This window comes from Rhea americana, unplaced genomic scaffold (genome assembly GCF_003343005.1).
Source record: "Rhea americana isolate MKP2758 unplaced genomic scaffold, rheAme1 scaffold_102, whole genome shotgun sequence".
Classification (NCBI taxonomy): domain Eukaryota; kingdom Metazoa; phylum Chordata; class Aves; order Rheiformes; family Rheidae; genus Rhea; species Rhea americana.
This window is the reverse complement of record NW_028185062.1, coordinates 3,200,777-3,218,774: the sequence shown is the minus strand read 5'-3', so window position 1 is coordinate 3,218,774 and position 17,998 is coordinate 3,200,777. Positions and strand designations below refer to the sequence as shown.

At 41.1% G+C, this 17,998-nt stretch overlaps 1 protein-coding gene across 1 annotated transcript in view; it reads left to right on the top strand.

Moving 5' to 3' along the window:
• The window catches only part of SPTBN5 (spectrin beta, non-erythrocytic 5), a gene marked incomplete at its 5' end in the record, with an annotated part of 88,578 nt that extends 77,321 nt beyond the window's left edge, over positions 1–11,257 (top strand). Inside the window, 13 exon segments of the mRNA XM_085305541.1 lie at positions 340–495; positions 1,022–1,239; positions 2,746–2,935; positions 3,926–4,102; positions 4,193–4,297; positions 5,311–5,931; positions 7,143–7,214; positions 8,648–8,734; positions 9,158–9,249; positions 9,447–9,532; positions 9,996–10,131; positions 10,906–11,047; positions 11,050–11,257. Coding sequence (XP_085161667.1) covers positions 340–495; positions 1,022–1,239; positions 2,746–2,935; positions 3,926–4,102; positions 4,193–4,297; positions 5,311–5,931; positions 7,143–7,214; positions 8,648–8,734; positions 9,158–9,249; positions 9,447–9,532; positions 9,996–10,131; positions 10,906–11,047; positions 11,050–11,091 — 2,124 coding nt within the window.
• Between the last annotated feature and the right edge of the window lie 6,741 nt (positions 11,258–17,998).

The window sequence follows — 17,998 nt, the reverse complement described above, 5'->3', positions numbered from 1 at the left end:
TTCACAGTTTGAAATGTACGCCTCTGTCCCAAGCAAGTTTTCTAGGRCTCTTTCTACAGTCAAGATAGGTATCTATACATGGTAGTTCATGTTCTCTATCTTGATCATTCATCTTAAGGATGAATTGCTCTAGAGAGGCATCTGTTTCTTTTYATTGACATAGAGAACCTGGGAAACTAGGTTAGGTTGGAAAACTCTTTTAGATCACTTAATTGGGAAGATGTTTCATTCCTCCACTTGTTCAGTCTGTACTGCATGAGGATATGACATTAGGGTTGCCTATTTTTACACTGCAGATGTGATATATCATATTACCAGTAAATTGTTTCTTTATTCCAGAATCTACAAGCAGCCCAGCAAGTTCATCAGTATGATCATGATGTGGATGAAGTAAAGGGCTGGATGCAGGAGAAAGAAGCAGTGGTGGACATAGAAGATTATGGATATGACCTTCCAGGTGTACAGACACTTCTCAGCCAGCTTGAGGGAGTTGAGGTAAAGAGATCTGTCACAAAGCAGGGGCAGAAAACTGTAAAAAAGGAGATGCTGCACATTTTGAAATCTTTTTGGCTGCCTCATTTGCAGGCCAACAAAAGATAAATGTATTCCATCCTGAAATATCCACTGAGTCTCATAGCAAGGGAGCATTTTTCTCCTATTTCTACCATTGTGATGTTATATTATTACTACTTTTATTTCTCAAGATGAACTTTTCTTCTAAAGTTTATTCAAAAATTGTTGTTGTAATTGCAGAGGTGTCACCTGAAATGCAAGAAGAGACTTCAGCTCCATGCTTGTCAAAATGATCAGTGTGTTGCATCTAAAGAAGCTTCTTTTGTGTTTGGTGATGTTTACAGGCATTAGGAGGAAACTGAGAGGAAAACACTAGATAGCATCATAGTTTCAGCCTCTGCACAATCAGTGGTTATAAAAAATAGGCACTGTCTTTAAGATACGCTTTTGGTAGTGTCTTYGTGTAAATAGAGACCTGATCTTACAGTCAGTTTTGTCTCTGTTCCAGAGAGACCTAGGAGCCATCATGAAAGAGCTGGAGCGGGTTCGGGGAGAGGCTTGGCACCTCAGCCGCACCTACCCACAAGTCAAGGAAAACATTATGGAGAGACTCACAGATGTGAATGAGTGCTGGGAAAACCTGGGCCGAAAGTTCCTGGAGAGGAAGGCAAGACTGAGCCAGGCAGAACAAGTCCAACTCTACTTCAATGACTGTGGGGAGCTGATGTATGTGTGGGCCCCTTGCATTTGACAGTGGRCTGATTTCTTCTCTATCCCTCCTAGGGTTTTCTATATCACACCTGTGGGTGGTATGACTCCTGTCCCAGGTGTTCTGAAGCTTGATTATGGATTTGTTTGAATAATAATAACACAAGGCATCTTCTCGACAATACTCAACAGAATCTATCACACCACAGAAGGGACTATGCCACTCTGCTTCAGCACAGTGTGCATGATAGACCAACATTTTTAGGCTATTTCCTATAAAGTTTTGGAGAATTCAGTCACTTTGGATAGTTTTGGTAGTCTCACTGCCGATTCTTTTGGAAGATGGGGAAATTATTCTAGATATTCAAGTAATTTATGTGCTTTTATTAGAGTCAAAATAACTATATTAAAGACAATCTTCTAGAACAGATTAGTACTTGCTCAAGTGATGGAAGTGCTGGGCACATTTTTTTTAATATTATTACTCATATGTGCACACTCTCCTGTCCATTCTTATCAAGTGTCAATATTTAGTAGTAACTCAGTTGCTGGGAAATTCCATTATTTTTTTTTTATTTTTTAATCTGAATTAGAACAAAAGGCTGAATGTTAAGAGCATCTACAAAACACCTTTCAAAAAATTAAGTTGAACTAAAACATCTCATTTTGATTAAATCAACCATGCCAACATATCTGCAAGCAGGGGTCTAACGTAAAAGTTGAAATAACTGATGAAAATAATCTTTACTGAAAGTGGCAGATCAACATTATTAAAATACTAGATTTTATCATTTTTACAGAATCATAGAATCGGTAAGGTTGGAAGGGACCTCTGGAGATCATCTAGTCCAACCCCCCTGCTCAAGCAGGGTCGCCTAGAGCATAAACTATGGGAATAGAAATATGAGAATTTCAGAATCTGTGAAGTGACTGAAAGGGCTAATGCACCTTAGGAGTAGAAATCGAAAGACAGTGAAGTGGTTACCACGGACTACTGGGCACTTGTAATGCTAATGGATAGATCCAGAGCTCAAATAAAGCAAGATGCATTGGTTTATGCCAGTTGAGGCTTGTGCCCAGGAATACAAAATTTCCCTTAAAACAGCGTACTGACGGATAGTTTTACGTGAGTGCTCTGTATGCATAAGAAGTGCTCTTGTGCATGCTGTTAAGGTTACATGGGCATCTGAAAGCCTGTATGACCCTGTATAAAAGCGCTGTGCTTCTGCTGTTTCAGGCGTTCCTTCTAAGGATTTAAATTCTTGTCACTTTAGTATGTAGAGGTGCTGCCGCTGCTTGTCCAGCAGCCTAAATATTGCAGCATCAGTGGGAATATTATAGAAAGTTATAAAATATCTATAAATGTGTGTGTTAGCCTACACCAATGTATTTGTGTATTTGTATCTTTCATGGTGAAATAAAGGTCTGTGTACATATGTCCACATCCGTGGGACGTATGCCTTCCTGGATAGCTAGAGGATTCCGATTCCTTCCATTTTTTTCTCTTTTGACCCTGCTCTGTAGGGCTTGGGCCAATGAGATGCACGCACTAGTGATATCTGAGGAACTGGCAAATGATGTCCTGGGAGCTGAGTTGCTTATCAAGCGTCATGAGGAGTACAAGCGTGAGATAGAGAAGCAGTGGCTAAAATATGAGGAAATGCAGCRGACAGGAGATGACCTGATGAAGAATGGACATTTCATGTCTGTGGAGGTGTGTGGATGATGGATTAAATATGTTATAAATAAAAGTGAATTAGGAAGACTTATGAAATGGGTGGATGCCTGGTTGCGGTATAGGAAAAGAGGTTTCAGTAAGTTTTCAGAAGAACTTTTGAAATTCAAAGGCATCATGTATTTACAGATTTGCCTCTCACTTCTTGAGACTTATTAAAAAGGAAAGCACTTTCTAAAGTTCTTCCTCACTCCTCTAAAAACTAAGAGCTAATCATAGAAGGAAGAGTAGTCACTGCATTGATTATGGCTGTGTGGAGGAGCAGAAGATTTTGCTGTTCCATAGAAAAGACGTACCACACAAATAAGTTTTTAGCATTTAACTCAAAAGAAGTAGGATAAAATACATCACAGTGCAGATCAAATATACGGCAGGGTGAGGTCTATAAGAACAACAGAATCAAAATATGCAATCCTTCAGAAATTTTAGAAGGAGGAATAACTTAACTTTAAAACCACTATGATCCTCTTATCTATGTAACTGTAGATTTTTGATCTCTGCAATGGTCCCAAACTTGTCTTGAGACTGTCAGTGGATTCAGAGATCACAGTTAAAGACATCTTCAGAATGTATGCAAGATTACATTACTTCCACTGCAGAGAGAATTAGTGGGTTTTCAACAATTTAAGAACTTCCATTTTTGCCCTGCTATAAATGCATAAATTTGTCAAGTCTTCTGGGTTCTCTTTAGTTCCATAATACAAATTGTCTGGATATAAAATTTGACCATAAGACAGCACAGCATGCAGAATATGCATAAAATTACGAAGTATAGCTATGTAAGGTGGAGAATAAATGAATCCAGCTAAGTAAAATGAGGACTCAAACTTCCTTTCTAAATTATGTTAGCATCACAGAATTATCTATAGGTCATTTGTGTCTGAAGGTCCAAATACATGTTTGTTGGATGTCAAAAGATAGCCTAACTGTATCTTTCACCTGCTGGCACTAGAAATGTTATTTTTCTAGATTGAAGAAAAATTGTTAGAGCTGTCAGAGCTGATGAAGAAGGTAAAGGAGAGCTGGGACATGAGGAAAGAGTTGTATGAAGAAAACTGGGAGATTCAGTTGCTCCGGAGAGAGCTAGAACAAGCAGAAGCATGGCTGGCTGCCAAGGAGAGCTTTCTTTCAGATCCTAGCTATGGGGTGAGTACCACCATTTGGCTGAATAGAATGGGTAGGTCTGAAAATCTCAGGCTTAACTTCTGTATCTGTTGTTGATTTTTTTCCACTCAGGATTCAGTGTCTGAAGTAGAACAACTATTGAAGAAACACCAGGATTTTGAGAAGATGCTTGCAGCTCAGGAGGAGAAATTTGCTCAGCTCAAYAGGAAAACTAAGGTGAGAAGTAGAGTTGTATATGAGGCAAGATTTTGTCACAGGACAAGCTGGCTCCTTAGATTTTTTGGAGCCTTGATAGAATGAACTCCTGTGGTGAGATGGCGATGAATGACCAAAGCTGAGCTACCAGAAAGAGCATCTGAGAAAATAAGAGCTCTCTGTAGGTCAGTGGAGCCCAAGTAGCCTGCAAAAGCTCTAGCGGAGAAATGGAAGCTTTGTTCTTCCAGCATGTGTAGCAGAGCACGTGCTGCTGTGTGAGAAACTAGGTGATCCCTCACTGTTACAAAGAGGATGGAGAGACGTTTGATACACTCAGAATTTCAGCAGGTAGCTGCAGTCCCCTAGCAGTGCTGCAGGGTACCGAGCGGCTGAAAGCAAAGCGAGACTGAGGCAGAAGTAGGCCCTTCTCTTCTGGGCATCGTTGTTCTAGAATGGATCATGTTCAGTAACAAAAATATTCATACAGCCTCCCAGATCCTCTCTCCTTTCTTTTTCAAAACATTTACCTGAAATAACCAGCAAACATAGCGTTTGTATTTGGCATTAGGTTGAAAAGAGTTTGAGCTTGCCTTTTGCGCTGTGGGCTTTTTTTTTCTTTTTTCAGATTGGCTCAATGTAGGGACAGAGGTCCTTCTCTCAAAATTTTCTATGAGAATAYTCTTGGATAATAGTTGTTTCTACAGTAGACTTAAAGCAAGCAGTGCCACAATATAGAGACACAATTTCTCTGGAGGTTATTAAAGTCTCAACCTCTAAAGATCTTAGAAAGGGCTGAAATTCACTGTATTTGAGATTAATTTCCATCAATGTTCATAGCTGGTAAAATAACACTTGGCATAGYAATTAAGACCAGTTCTAACTAAACATGCTAGTGGAGGTACAGTCCTTTAAAGTCAGTGCCAGGAGAAGGTGTATTTGAAAATTATTCTTGCTTAACTAAAATATTTTTAGGTAAGTATCCATAAGTGCACTCACATAGGTAATTTCACAAATGTAATATTTGTGTCCTACAGAGGGAGATGAAACTTCTGAAGCAGACTGACACAGAAGAAAATGATCCAAAGGAGAAAGGCAAAATCATACGGGTTCCCTCTCTGAAAAGAAAGACATCTGAGAAAAGAAGTCCATTACCAAGAGCAATAGAGATAAAGAGCACAAAGCCACCACCAGCTRTGCCCTTACCAGGCTTGGCCTTGAGAGCTCCCCTTGAAACTATTTTCTCCCCCATCGAGAAGTCTTCAGCGGCATTTCAACCATTCAGTCCTGGGGGAGTCCCAGAGGTGTTGGGCAGCACCAAAACAGAAATGAAAGCTGAGAGGAGGCTCAGTGAGGTTACCCCTCCACCTACACCAAAGCCAGTGGATCCACAAACTGCATCTTTGAAAAGCCATGGACCTCTAACCTCTCCTTTTTCTCCTACTCCCACAAACCAGCAGCTCAGCAGCGGTTTGTTGGAATCACATTCTCAAGGCCTTTTATCACCCCAAGAAAAAAATGCTAAAAGATCCTCCTTCTCTGACCTGCAGACAAAAGTAGTGGCAACTCCACCTGAGCCTGGCCAAAGGGCACAAGATAAATCACTGAACTTACTGCTGTCTGGTTCCTCTCAGGAGAGATTAGAGAATGCATCTTCTGTAAGTGCTGAGGATTTCTGACTCTGTCCTCACAAAACCTTTGTCTCATGCTACCATGGGCTAGTTAAAATAGCAGAATAAAGGAATTTTTGTAAGAAAGTCACAAAAAGTACTGTGCAGTGGTCCTTTCAATGGACTCCCTCGTGAATCCAAAGGGCAAGAACATTTAATGTGCCTTTGCAGAGCCAACACATTCTCTAGAAAGATAGTTGCCTTAACCAACTAGGCATAACTTAGAAGTGTTTTTAATTTGCTCACTTCTATAGACTAGGGCTAGACAACAATGTTAGGCTGTGTTTTTCTTTCCCAAGTTATTCGTGGTGCTGGGTGCTCAGCAGAACACTTTAAAAAGAACCAGAAAATGCTACCTCAAAAAGAGAAAGGCAGGAATCAGGTGCTGCTGCTCTGCAGGTGCTTCTGCTGCCGGCTTTCCGTCCTGCATCTCAGCCTGCCTGGAGCCCCCTTTGGCAAAYGTGTCCATGTTTGCTCACCATGGCAGGGAAAGCACTGTCAGCTCATGGACAGATAAAAGTTGTTCTCTTCCTGTTTTTCACTTCAAGATATGTATTTGTCACATATCCAAGTGTACCAGTGCAAAGCTATACATCAGTGTAACTCAGCATTTACTGCCTGGTTGTTATAAATAACTGACCAWTTATTTACATTGTAAATTGTTTTCAATCACATAAAAATAACATTCAAAATTAAGAAATTTTMATTTTCTCTAGTAGTAGTTTTTATCATATGGTATCACAGCCAAGTCTTTGAACAGCTCTTGATTTCACAAAGTTTGCATGGGAAGCAGACATAGTAATTGTATTGTGAGGGGGTCACGTCTGCCCCTTGAAAACAATATGTGAATGTACCTTGTTCAGTATAGTCATGCTCATTTACACCTCATAATRGGATGTTGCTCCAACTAAGCAAACRGCTGGATTACAAAAGAAACCTTTAATTAATACATTGTGATAGAGGACAGTCCATGACAAAATTTTTCTAAAAGCGGATACAAATTGTCTTAATTTAGTTAGTAAATCAGAGGTGTGATTGCAATCTAGAGAGGAGTTCCAAATATGCTGTAAATGTAAAGGCTAAGAGGCAGCAGAGATCAGTTCCTCTGTGTGGAATATATCTAGAAATAGCTTCAGAAATTCTAACACATATTTAAGGGCTCCTTTAAAATTAAACAGTAATGTCTTTGTGTGTTACAGGTTTCTGCAAGTCTTCTCTACATGGAGGGATTCCTCGAAAAGAGAGACCAGCTCCTTCCGGGAAGACACCAGGTAGAAACAAAAGCCTCCGCTCTGGGTTAATTCATCTTTCCTTGAATTATAATCCAGCATATGACTTSCACAAGACAAACTCTTGCTGAAGGGGCGTTCAGGACTGTGGATTTAATTCRTTTCCCACTAAAAAAATACAAAGAAGTCTCCACGGACTTCAGCAGTGCTTGATCTAGTCCTTAGCAGAAAGACAATGGGATTTTTGCCTGTCAGGGGAATCATGCAGTACAGGGTCAGTCTACATTTGATGGGTTTATTAACAGAACCTGGACTGTATGACAGTTAATTACACTCCTCTTCAAAAAGTGTCAAGGCTTTGTATCAGTGCATGATGGTTCATCAGCAATGAAAGCCCCRTTCCAATGCTTCTAGGGCTTATAACTTCTAACTGTACTAGAAGTGAATTAAGGTTTCAGTTCATCTTTGGRTAGTGGGTGGAAGAAGCGGTTTGTTTAACCCAGTTGGAAGGAAACTGAAACCTAAGTTCTCATCCTGATAAAGCATATAGCTTCAGTTCAGTAGGATAAGGCTCATAAYAGGGCAGGAAATTCTCTAATATTCACCACAAGTATGTAGACGTCTGAGTGCTTGCTTAGGTATGGCATGCAAACAGGTTGTCCTGGATTGTTTGTCCCACAGACTATTTCCTCCTCCAAAATTTTTAACCTGCAAGAACTCTTAAAAAAATGAAAAACCATACTGAATTTCATCATCTGGAAGCAGAATTAGTTATTCCTTTGTTCTGAATACACTGAGTTAAGTAAGTTTGCTGTGTTAACTGCACTCCCATCTCGCCAACAAAGAAAAATTATGACATATCTTCCTCAGGATTTTCTTCTTCCTTCTCTCTGACTCATCAAATAAATCAGCTTGATTTACTGGTGTAACAAAATAGGAATATATACAAGTAATAGAATCTTTCATCCAGAAGGATCCCATGGTGCAAAGCTACATAGTTGGGGTAGGAAATAGTAGCCGCTTTTGCACAGTGTTCAGGGGATAGTTCAGGAAGTGAAGAAGAATTCAGAAGCCCCATTAGAATGAAACCATATATGGACCAAAACTAGAATATGAAAAGCAAGCGAGGGCCAATGTTCCAGCACCTGGAGAGATAAAGTGGAGATTTCAGTGGTCAGAAATAGATACAAGTTTGATAATCCATCTTCTCGCAGAGATGTTGAGATCACAACAGTGTAGAGCTTGCTTGCCCCATGTTATGTCATCTGCTGTCCTGGCTCACAAAGAGCCCCTTGTTGAATCACCCACCCCATTAACTACAGCAGGCTCTGTTTTTCTAAGAGAAAATCATGAGCTTCTGTGATCATAATCTGGGCAGGTCCTGGCTCCCTATGAAGCTGCCCACAGAAAATTTCACTACTGTAATTAAATATGTAACTATTAATTGGATTTTATCATTGTTCCTATGCATGTAGCCAGGATCAAGGTCTTGGAAATCCTTCTATGTAAAACTGGATGGGCTCAAACTTGATTTCTATAATGATGAAAAAGAAGCCTCTAAGGTAATATCTTTTTTTTGAATCTTTCTAGTAATCTGTTTCTCTATTTAAAATATAATTTAAAAAACAAATAAATCAGAGTTACATTGGTTTGGTTTGGGACTAGAGATAATTAATAATCTTTCAAATGTTAGTTGGGTCAAATCCAACAACTGTTTATGTATAGGAACTGTAAGACTGAAAAATAAGCTTTCAAAAAATTTTCAAACTTGTTCCTCAAAAGAAGTATCTTATTCAAAAATTGCCTTCAAGATAAATGTAATACTCCATTATTCCCTCACTCTTCTTCCTATTGAGTGATCCTAATTGTAATTTTAGAAGCAGAAAAGGCATTGTGGGGGTGTAGTCAGCATGCAAGTTGGAATAGGATTGAATCCTAGAGGAAAGACACAGAAAACATTCTATCATAATTTCATCCTCCTTCAGAATGTATCCACACTTCTATCTCTCAACATTGCTGGCGCCACATGTGAGAGGTTGGTCAAGTATGTCAGGAAAGAGAACACCTTCATGTTACGGTAAGTCATGCAGAGAAGTGCGCTAGTAAACGCCTACACAGCTATTCTGTATGGTTGCATTTACTTGCAGAGTAAAGACTAAGACTGCTGGTAAGCAGTATAGCTGAAATGTCTTGCAGCACTTGCACCACTCATAAAGACAGGAAGGTATAAGGTGAGACTAACCAGAATGCCTCTCCGACTACCCTTATTTACAGGCTGAGAGATGGGGCAGAGTATTTCTTCGCAGCACCTTCTCAGATGCTGATGGAGGACTGGCTACAATCACTACAGAATAATATAGGTAGGTTCTCACTTGCTTCAAGGATGAACTGTGTTGATAGCAAGGGACGGTGTAGAAAGGCAAGAGAATGAAATATTCTAGTGTTTCCTGACCTGTCCTTTTTGCCTATGTTAGATAGCAGTACATGAGTCACCTTGCAACRTAATGACCTGGCAGGAGAATATTCAGGGTGACTTAAAAAGCAGCTTCTCAGTTACATGGCATCAAGTTATTCCCAGAGRGGTGCCTTGCCTAAAGACTGTTTCCATCATTTTAATAGAGAGTTACTTTGGCTCTTGATCAACAGCTTTTCTTCCAAATCTAGCTCTCATTCTAGACACCTCAATAGGCAGTGGCATACTAGAAAGGGTGCCAGGACACAAAGATGACTGGTGTTCAGACAAATTTCTTACAGACCCAGAAGTGGCAGGCTGCCTCTAACTCTACTTCAGAAGGTTTTACTGTAGTTCTTGACACTCTGCAGAGCACAGCAACAGACCAAACTCCAGGGCAAAGGTGCARCCTTTTGTTCCAAACACCGAGACCTCTCAGACAAGATTGCGGCACTTTCCAGAAAGAGACTCTGCTGAAAGACTAACCAGCAAAAGCTCGCTCCTGAGGTAAGGTCTCTGCGCTTCACGGCTGAGCAGGTATTACTGTTATTTGCATTCAGGTAGCAGTCACCTGCAGAGTAAGATTACCTGAACGTCAGAAAGTCCCACTCATCTGTCCCTAATCAAGCAGAATACAGTATTCTTGAGTATGACTCAGTTTCAATCCATATTTGTCATTTATGATGTGCTACAGCCAGTTTTTAAATACGGGACCTCACTGAAGTCAGCTATATCCTGGTCTAGCTGGTGACTTCAAAATGGGACACACAGAGGAATACTTGTACCACCAGCCTCAGGCTGCAGAGTTACCGAAATGGAGTGTCTGAACTGAAGGCTGGGTTGTGTGCAGGCTCACCAGAAAGAAAGTGGCTCCAGTAGGTAAGGGAGTCAGAGCAGGAGTCTAGAAATCAGTGCCTTGGGTCTTCCTCTCAATATTCTCTCCAGCAGCAGCCAAAAGAAACCCAGCCTTCTATCTTAAGAAGCCAGATCAGTTGCCTAAAGTTAGACTGTTTGAATATTTTCCTCATTTTGAGAATCCARACACAGGCATTGAAAATACAGCCACTGCCCCTGTCAGGAAATATGGTCCATAGTGTAAATCAGGTTATGTTGCATTTGGGGTCTGTAGGAATCTTACAGACTCTGATGTGAAATCCTAGTCCCTCTGCCAGGTGGATTTTCGGTGCTGAGCTGGATGCCTAACAAAGTTCATACATAAACATAGTGACTTGAATTCATCCAGATTATCCCTGATTTTCTGGTGATGCTTGTTGTTGATAGGCGAACACCTTCCTTCAAAATCAAACCGGAGAAAGAGCCTGCAGAATTTTCCAGAAATTTTAAGGAAGATGGGACTACCATAGCATAAGCCTCCATCACCACGATGAGACCAAAACAAAATGGTAATAATAATAATAAAAAAAAAAACTGCCTCCGTCTCTGCTAGAAGCAGGAAGAGAAAAATGACATTTGCCACAATGAATGTCATACCCTTCACCACTGCATCTTAACCTAGCTCCTCTGGAAATGTGCTGATACATTTTAACTTAATCACTTCCTTGGAACTTACTTTAATTACCCATTAAATCTAGTAAAGCCTTTAAATATAATTAAGCATGGCTGCCTCTGGTATACTTTTGTGGATACAATGACTCCCTCATTCATCACGTCACCTAGGATGTACCAAAATGTATCTACTCCAGGTTTCCTAATGAAAGATCAAAGGGACCTCAAGGGAAGTGACTCCATGGGATGGAAATAGAGAGCACTGAGCACTGAGCAAAGCTGTGACTGAACAGCAGCCACCTGCAGGCAGCTTTGCCAATGTCGACAGCTAAGACTCAAAAGCGGAGGGTTGTGCAGTCTGTACATCACATAGTTAGAGGTCTCTTAGGGTACATTTGTTATATAATTCCTACAGGGTTTTGTAGCCTCTGGAATCTTTCATTTTTACAATATGTTAGCCAGCTGCTTCATAACTATTTGCCAATTCTTTCTGGATCAAGTTACTAGGGAAAAAAACCTGAAGTTATTCATATTTAGTGGACTCCAAAACTGAAATTAYGCATGAGCAATCAGTCTCTCAGTGTAAAAGGGGAGGAAAAGTAGGATGCCAAGGAGGAAGTACACAAAACTTACCACACCTCTGGGAAAGCTTAAAAGCTAGTTTAATTTTACATTAGCATGAGCCTACCAGGAAGCTGGACTGAGTAGAAAATATATGAAATAGTCTTTGGGGGCTATGCGGGACAAGGAAAAAATCATGTCCTCTAGTGTGTTATCTGTACAAAGTCTCACCTTGTTCCCATTAAACTATTGGCTGTTTTCACACTTRCATTTCTGCAGCTAAAGAGTATGTTGGGTGTGCACCACATTACCAGCTTTTTCTCCCCATGGTTCATGCGGAAAGTTCCAGCAYGATGCAGCAGCAGTTTCATTAAAGGCAAGTGACCCCCAGCAACAGGAGTCTGTTCTCTGGCAGAATCCAGTCATTGCACCATAAAGGGCAAACAGATAGTTCAAACAAGGTTTACCCTTGCTAAATCCATGCTGGGTGTTTCCAATTACCTTCTTTCCTTCGTGTGCTTGGAAATGGAGTCCAAGTCCATGCTGCATGGAGGGGTTGAGGTGAGGTTGTTGGCCACATCTATAGTTCATCAGATCCTTTTTCCTGCCTTCCCCCCCCCCAAAAAAAAAAAAAAAAAAAGCTGTAACATTAGCCTTTATCAGTCATTGAGGACCTCCCCCAGCCACTATAACTCTTCATAGATGACGGAGCAGTAGTCTCTCAGTTGCATGAGACAACTATTTCTGCACTTTTGCTGAGTTTTTCCCTATGGGGAACTAGACAGAACCTTCTCGACAAACACAAACACGCACATGCACATGCACTTCCTGGCATGAGAAGAAGCTCATGGTCCCAATTCCCCATCCCAAYAGCAATGCAGTATTGCTATTTTCTTTTCAGTGGCTAAAACTGAGCACCCAAGTGTGAAGACAAGGACCCATTCTAGTCCACTGACCACAATGAAGCAAGATCTAGAGCCTGATGGAAAGGAGGAGAAACAAAAGAAAGAAAAAATATCTTGAAAAAGTTCTTTACTGTGGAATAAGGGCACAGCTTAAAGCTATTTTCTGGAAAAGATGGTCTGTTTCCCTTCAAAACACTGTTGCTTTGGAAACAAAATGACATGTCAGAAGAGTACATACTGAGAGAACAGTCTGATCATATAATCACGATGGAAGCAATTTTCAGAAAAGAGTTGTCATCATTTTCAGAAATTGAACAGTCACAATCCAGGTGGCCAGAGCTGCAGGCCTATGAAAGACTTCAGTCTTTACATATTAGAGATTAATATTTGCAAATGGAAGGAGTTAAGATMCAGTCAGGTACATACCTTGCTCTCAGGGATGGTCAATTATGCCAGATCAAGTTACTGTGGTCTTGGATGAGATCTAGCTAATAATAACTGCAACTTGATCCCAGATCTCTATGGATGAAAGATTATTGCACTTAATACTTTGTCTCATCTCATAATATTTTTGTGCTCTGTTTTACCTTGAGACGCTCACGTAAAGGACTTCTGGACTCAGCTGAGCAGACCTTTGGTGTAATAGATTTGCCTGCAGTGCTCTGAATGGCACTCTGCAAAGTCACGGTAGTAGATACAAGCATCAACCTTGCTCATGATTTGACAAAATCTTTGGCAGCCACCTGYGTGTCAGGCCTGTGAAGAAGGCAAACAAAAGAGCAGTTATTTCCTAATAAAACGAACTCTTCAGGGCTTGCCAGATTCTTTCAGGGAAGACCTTTAAGCTGTCAAAATGACTCATGTATTAGAAATGCAGAACACCATGGGATTAAATTRTTGAGTGTAAACCTCCCTTTCTGCACCTGCCAATGTACCAATGCACTGCCTGCTATTTCACTGTAAATCATTTTCAACAATTAAAAAAAATGGAAAAGATTATCAGACCTAGGTGGGCTATAATTTAGGGGGCAGAACATATGACTACTACGATCAAGGCACATTTGCAGAACTATAATGCTAAGGTATATGTTCAAGTTGGTAGTTTCTGCAGTATTTTCAGAAGTGTTGCATTTACCAGTTTTCTGAGTAAATAAAGAGGAAAACATCTCTTTTGACATTTACCAGAGGGATGGAGGTGGGAAGCCTGGCACTGTTGTATGTAATATACTGTTATATGTAAGCATTTAGTGCGTTATTGCAAATGTTAATAGAATAAATTAATGCTTTGGGTTTCTAAGCATCCACACCCACAGGTAACCTGGGGCTTACTAGTAAATTATAGATGCAACATGTACAGCACTTTATATTGTAGTGTAGGTCTCTCAGTATTTTTCCTAATAGGACTTCATGGTCTGCTGGTATCACCTCTGGATTGCTCAGTCCTTACACTTTTTTACCAAATCTAGCTTGCAAAGCAGAAGTCTCATGGGCCCTATGATCCCAAATGAGGACCCCCACCACCACCACCACCATCCATGCAGTTCCTATCCACCTCTGTGTGTCTCATTTCTTCCACCCCATAAGTTACATCTCAAGGCCAATGTCCTCRCCAGCCCTGCACAGAACGCCGCAGAGGCACAAGCCATTGCTTCCCACAAGGTATAAGCTACTATTGCTCAATAAAATCTCTAGTAATTGCCAGCTGTAACTGATGAAAGTGTGGCTTTTACACTGAGATGTTTATGAGATATTTCAACACTGCTTATTCCAGAGAAGCTTTCCCAGCAGAATCACCAGAGAGGGTGACAGGCTGTGCACATCATGATGTACCTCAGCAGTGGAAGGACCTCCCTCCAGGTGCACCAGAAGTAGGGGTATTGTGTGCTTAGTCTGAGCACAAAGATAAAATTACCRGTCTTGTTTTGACTGATAAATTTGATATTGATAAAAGTCTACAACAGTGCTAACTACCAGGACTCAGTTAGGAACAAACTGAAGCAACACCATGTAATCATCTCAGGCATGAAGTCTGGTTTGGCTTTCCAACCAAGCCTGATTGTGCTCCGTCCTTTGATGTTTCTCCCCTTTTCCATCCTGCAAACTACTCTTCCGGAACTGGTTGATGTCCCCTGAATGTGGATTATATACCTATTTTTTTGTTACCTATATCAGCATCATTATTAAAGCTGCTGCTTCTATAGGCCTGGGCACTTATGGTTCTGCTTGGATTTGTCATTCTGCAACATATACTATTTGGCTGACTCTCGCCAGCTTCCTCTCTCCTCTAGTACTGGACATTAAATTGTTCTGAGGCTCTAGGAAAAACTTTGTGTCCTTGAATATGGAACTGTGTGGATATGCTATGGATTATTACACGCTTTTTCCGGAGGAATCTGGACTAGATATATGCAATTGTTACAATCCTGGATTCCCACAAAAAAGACAGTTCGTAGCTTTTGCTCAGGGTGTGTTACAGTGGCTTGGAAGTAAGGAAGTGCAGTGCCAGGGAGAATGAGAGCCAGGAGAGGCAGGTTTGGTTCTTCCAGTGACTTTGGGTGGGAGAAATGAAAGATCTCACATGAAAGTAAGCCAGCAAGCCCATTCCCTCTGCCCCTTCTTACACATACAAACCCACCCTGAAAAAAAACCAAATCAAACCATATCTAAGTCATTTCTTCAACGTTAACAAATATCATGGTTTTTCCCTAAYACATCTCTCAACGCCCTAAGCATTTCTGCTTCCCAAGGGAAGATGTGCAAGCGCAGCAGTGGGCTCTGCTGAACACCCTGCTGCCCCAACTCGCACCCAAGCCCAGGCAGGGCACTGGGAGCCCCACGCATGGCTCTGGGGGGGACTCTGACTGGCACAGACCAACCCTAGGCACATTATCAGCACTACTCACAGTGTAGCACAAAAACCAAAACCAATTTAAAATCTCTCTCTCTCCCTCCCTCCTATATATGTAACTGCAGCAGATTTTCTTACTAACGAAGGCTGACAGCCTCATATCACAGAGCTCATTTTTTTTCCTGTTGYCTCCACAAAACCTATTTGTCTCTACACCAGACAAATGTCTCTGCTAAAAGCTGGTTTCTCCTAGGAGGCCCTATCTGAGTGGTGATTTAGCAACATGCTGTACTTGGAAATTGTTAGAAGGTGTGGACAGTAAAACGCCTTCTTTTTCTTTGGGGGCAGAGGAAGAATCACCAATTAGGGTAGGTTTAGAGGTGTAGCTTCTCCCTGTGAACAGGAATGAGATGGTCAGTGCTCTTCCAGGGGAAAGCCCTAGCCTGGATGCATTAAGATGCAGCTGGGATTCTMACTTTTGTAGCCCTTAAATCCATATGGCTAAGAAGTATAATAACAATAACAAATAATAGGTAAAGGGAAAGTGGCAGACATGCAATTAAAATGGGTCATGAGCTTTCTTCYAGCAACCAAACACTTGTGTCTGGAGGCTCACCTCTCCACCAGGCTAGTAGAAAGCAAGCTTCATCTCTCTGATGCTGAAATAGCATTTTAAACCAGTGAAGCAGAGCAGACCAAAAGGAAAGACAGAGCTCAAAATAACATGCTGGTATGAATGCTCACCTGAGCCTCAACTGCAAGTCCTGCTGCGTGGGGCTCAGCTTGGCTTCCGAGGCCAAAGGGAAGGAGTGATCAACTGAACCCCTCCAGCGTAGGTTGGGACCTGCATCGCCCTTTTCAACTTAAACACTTACCTACTGGTAAAAGCACTTGGATTTTAGACATCATGAAGGTATGGTGCGATCATGGCTAATTTATTTATTTATACTTCTCTCTGTTGCTGAGCCAAAGAAAAGTTACCTAGCACAAATGTGAGAAGGGCATTTTAGGCTCTTCCTTGAGCAGTGAGAGATTTAGTTTCAAGTCCTTACTCACCTGACAAGGACTTGAGACTCAGTCCTTTTTTTTTTATTTGTTCTGGAGCATGTGTTTCTTGCTTTTTGTTGCAGTTTTCTACTTTGTATTAACTGATTTTCCAGTGGGAGGGAAAAAGAGTGCATAACACAAGGTTTAYATAAGTACTTACTGGATAAATGCAACATCTAAAGTTTAAATTTGTGTTTTGACTGATTCAAATTATTCCCAACAAGGTGAACTAATCATTTGGGGAAGGGKGGGGGGGAGGGTTGGCCAGCCTGACTCTCTTATCTGCTGTACCTCTGCTGGTGCTGTTTTCTTTCACACACAAAAAAAATAGAAAATTTATAGATTTTTCTTTCRTTGTTAATAGATTTTAACTACTTTCACTCAGAAAACAATATTTACAGGAGGGAGGGGTTATCTTTAATGAATAACAATGAAGTTAAGGGAAAGGGTTAGACTTCGGCACATACCTAAAAACAAAATCACCAAGAGGCAATATAATATCATCTCTTGGTTGTGGCCCAGTACAGCTGTGCTCCTACACTCTTACGCCAGTCCACTGAAAAAGTTTTATTGGCCTCTAAGATAGATTTTTTTCCACTTTTCCAAGGCTCTCAATGCCTTGGAAAGTTCTTGTGAGCCAGAAGTTCTGATTTGTCCAGSCAGTCCTGAAACCAGTAAATGTTCCACAAACCACCAAGCAGACAGCTAGCGTAAGTAGCGCTGACACACATCAGTTACTGTGGTCCTCTATTTAAGTGCATAAAGATTTTCTGGCTCCAGTGCTCATTATGCAGTATTTTATTTTTAAAGATTATATTATTAAACAGTTTTAGAAGATGCAAGCAATTTCTATAAAGAGTTGTTAAGAGAGAGAAAAACTTGTTTCCTCTGTGTTTGGCAGCAGATAGCAAGCTCTGTATTTGTGAGATTTTTCCAGAAGAACATCCATCCAAGAACAGGGATCTGGGTGCATTTTGGGTGAGCTTTTTGCATGTGTGAATTCAGCTTCATCAGTCATGCACACATGAATCCTTCAGAGCAGCATGGACCTGCTTAGAAGCATGCCACGTGCCTTGTCAYGCATCCCTTCCCATGGTGAGATGCAGAGAGGTAGCTTTCTTCTCGCAGTACCCGCTTTGTTTTTCATTCCTTCCAGTCAGTCATTTGACAGCACATGGCATAAGGCCAGACAAGAAACAGGGTAAAAGAAACAAACACATAACATTTGAGGAACAAGCACACAATATTGCAGTGATCCATTCCTTAAGACCCCATATATACTGCTAAAGAAAACAGGACCAAGGAGCAGACCTGAGCACTGGTCTCTGATCATCCCTGGTTCTTCACTGTAACTACGCTCCACAGTTTTGCGGCTTTGGGCTGTGCAAACCCTCATGCTCTGAAACAGTAGGCAGGAGCAGTTTGGGAGACRGCATGTGCCACCACCACCTCCCAAGAAGCTGCATGTACAGGACAACCAAGGCCCGTTCCCTTCACCTTGCAGAGT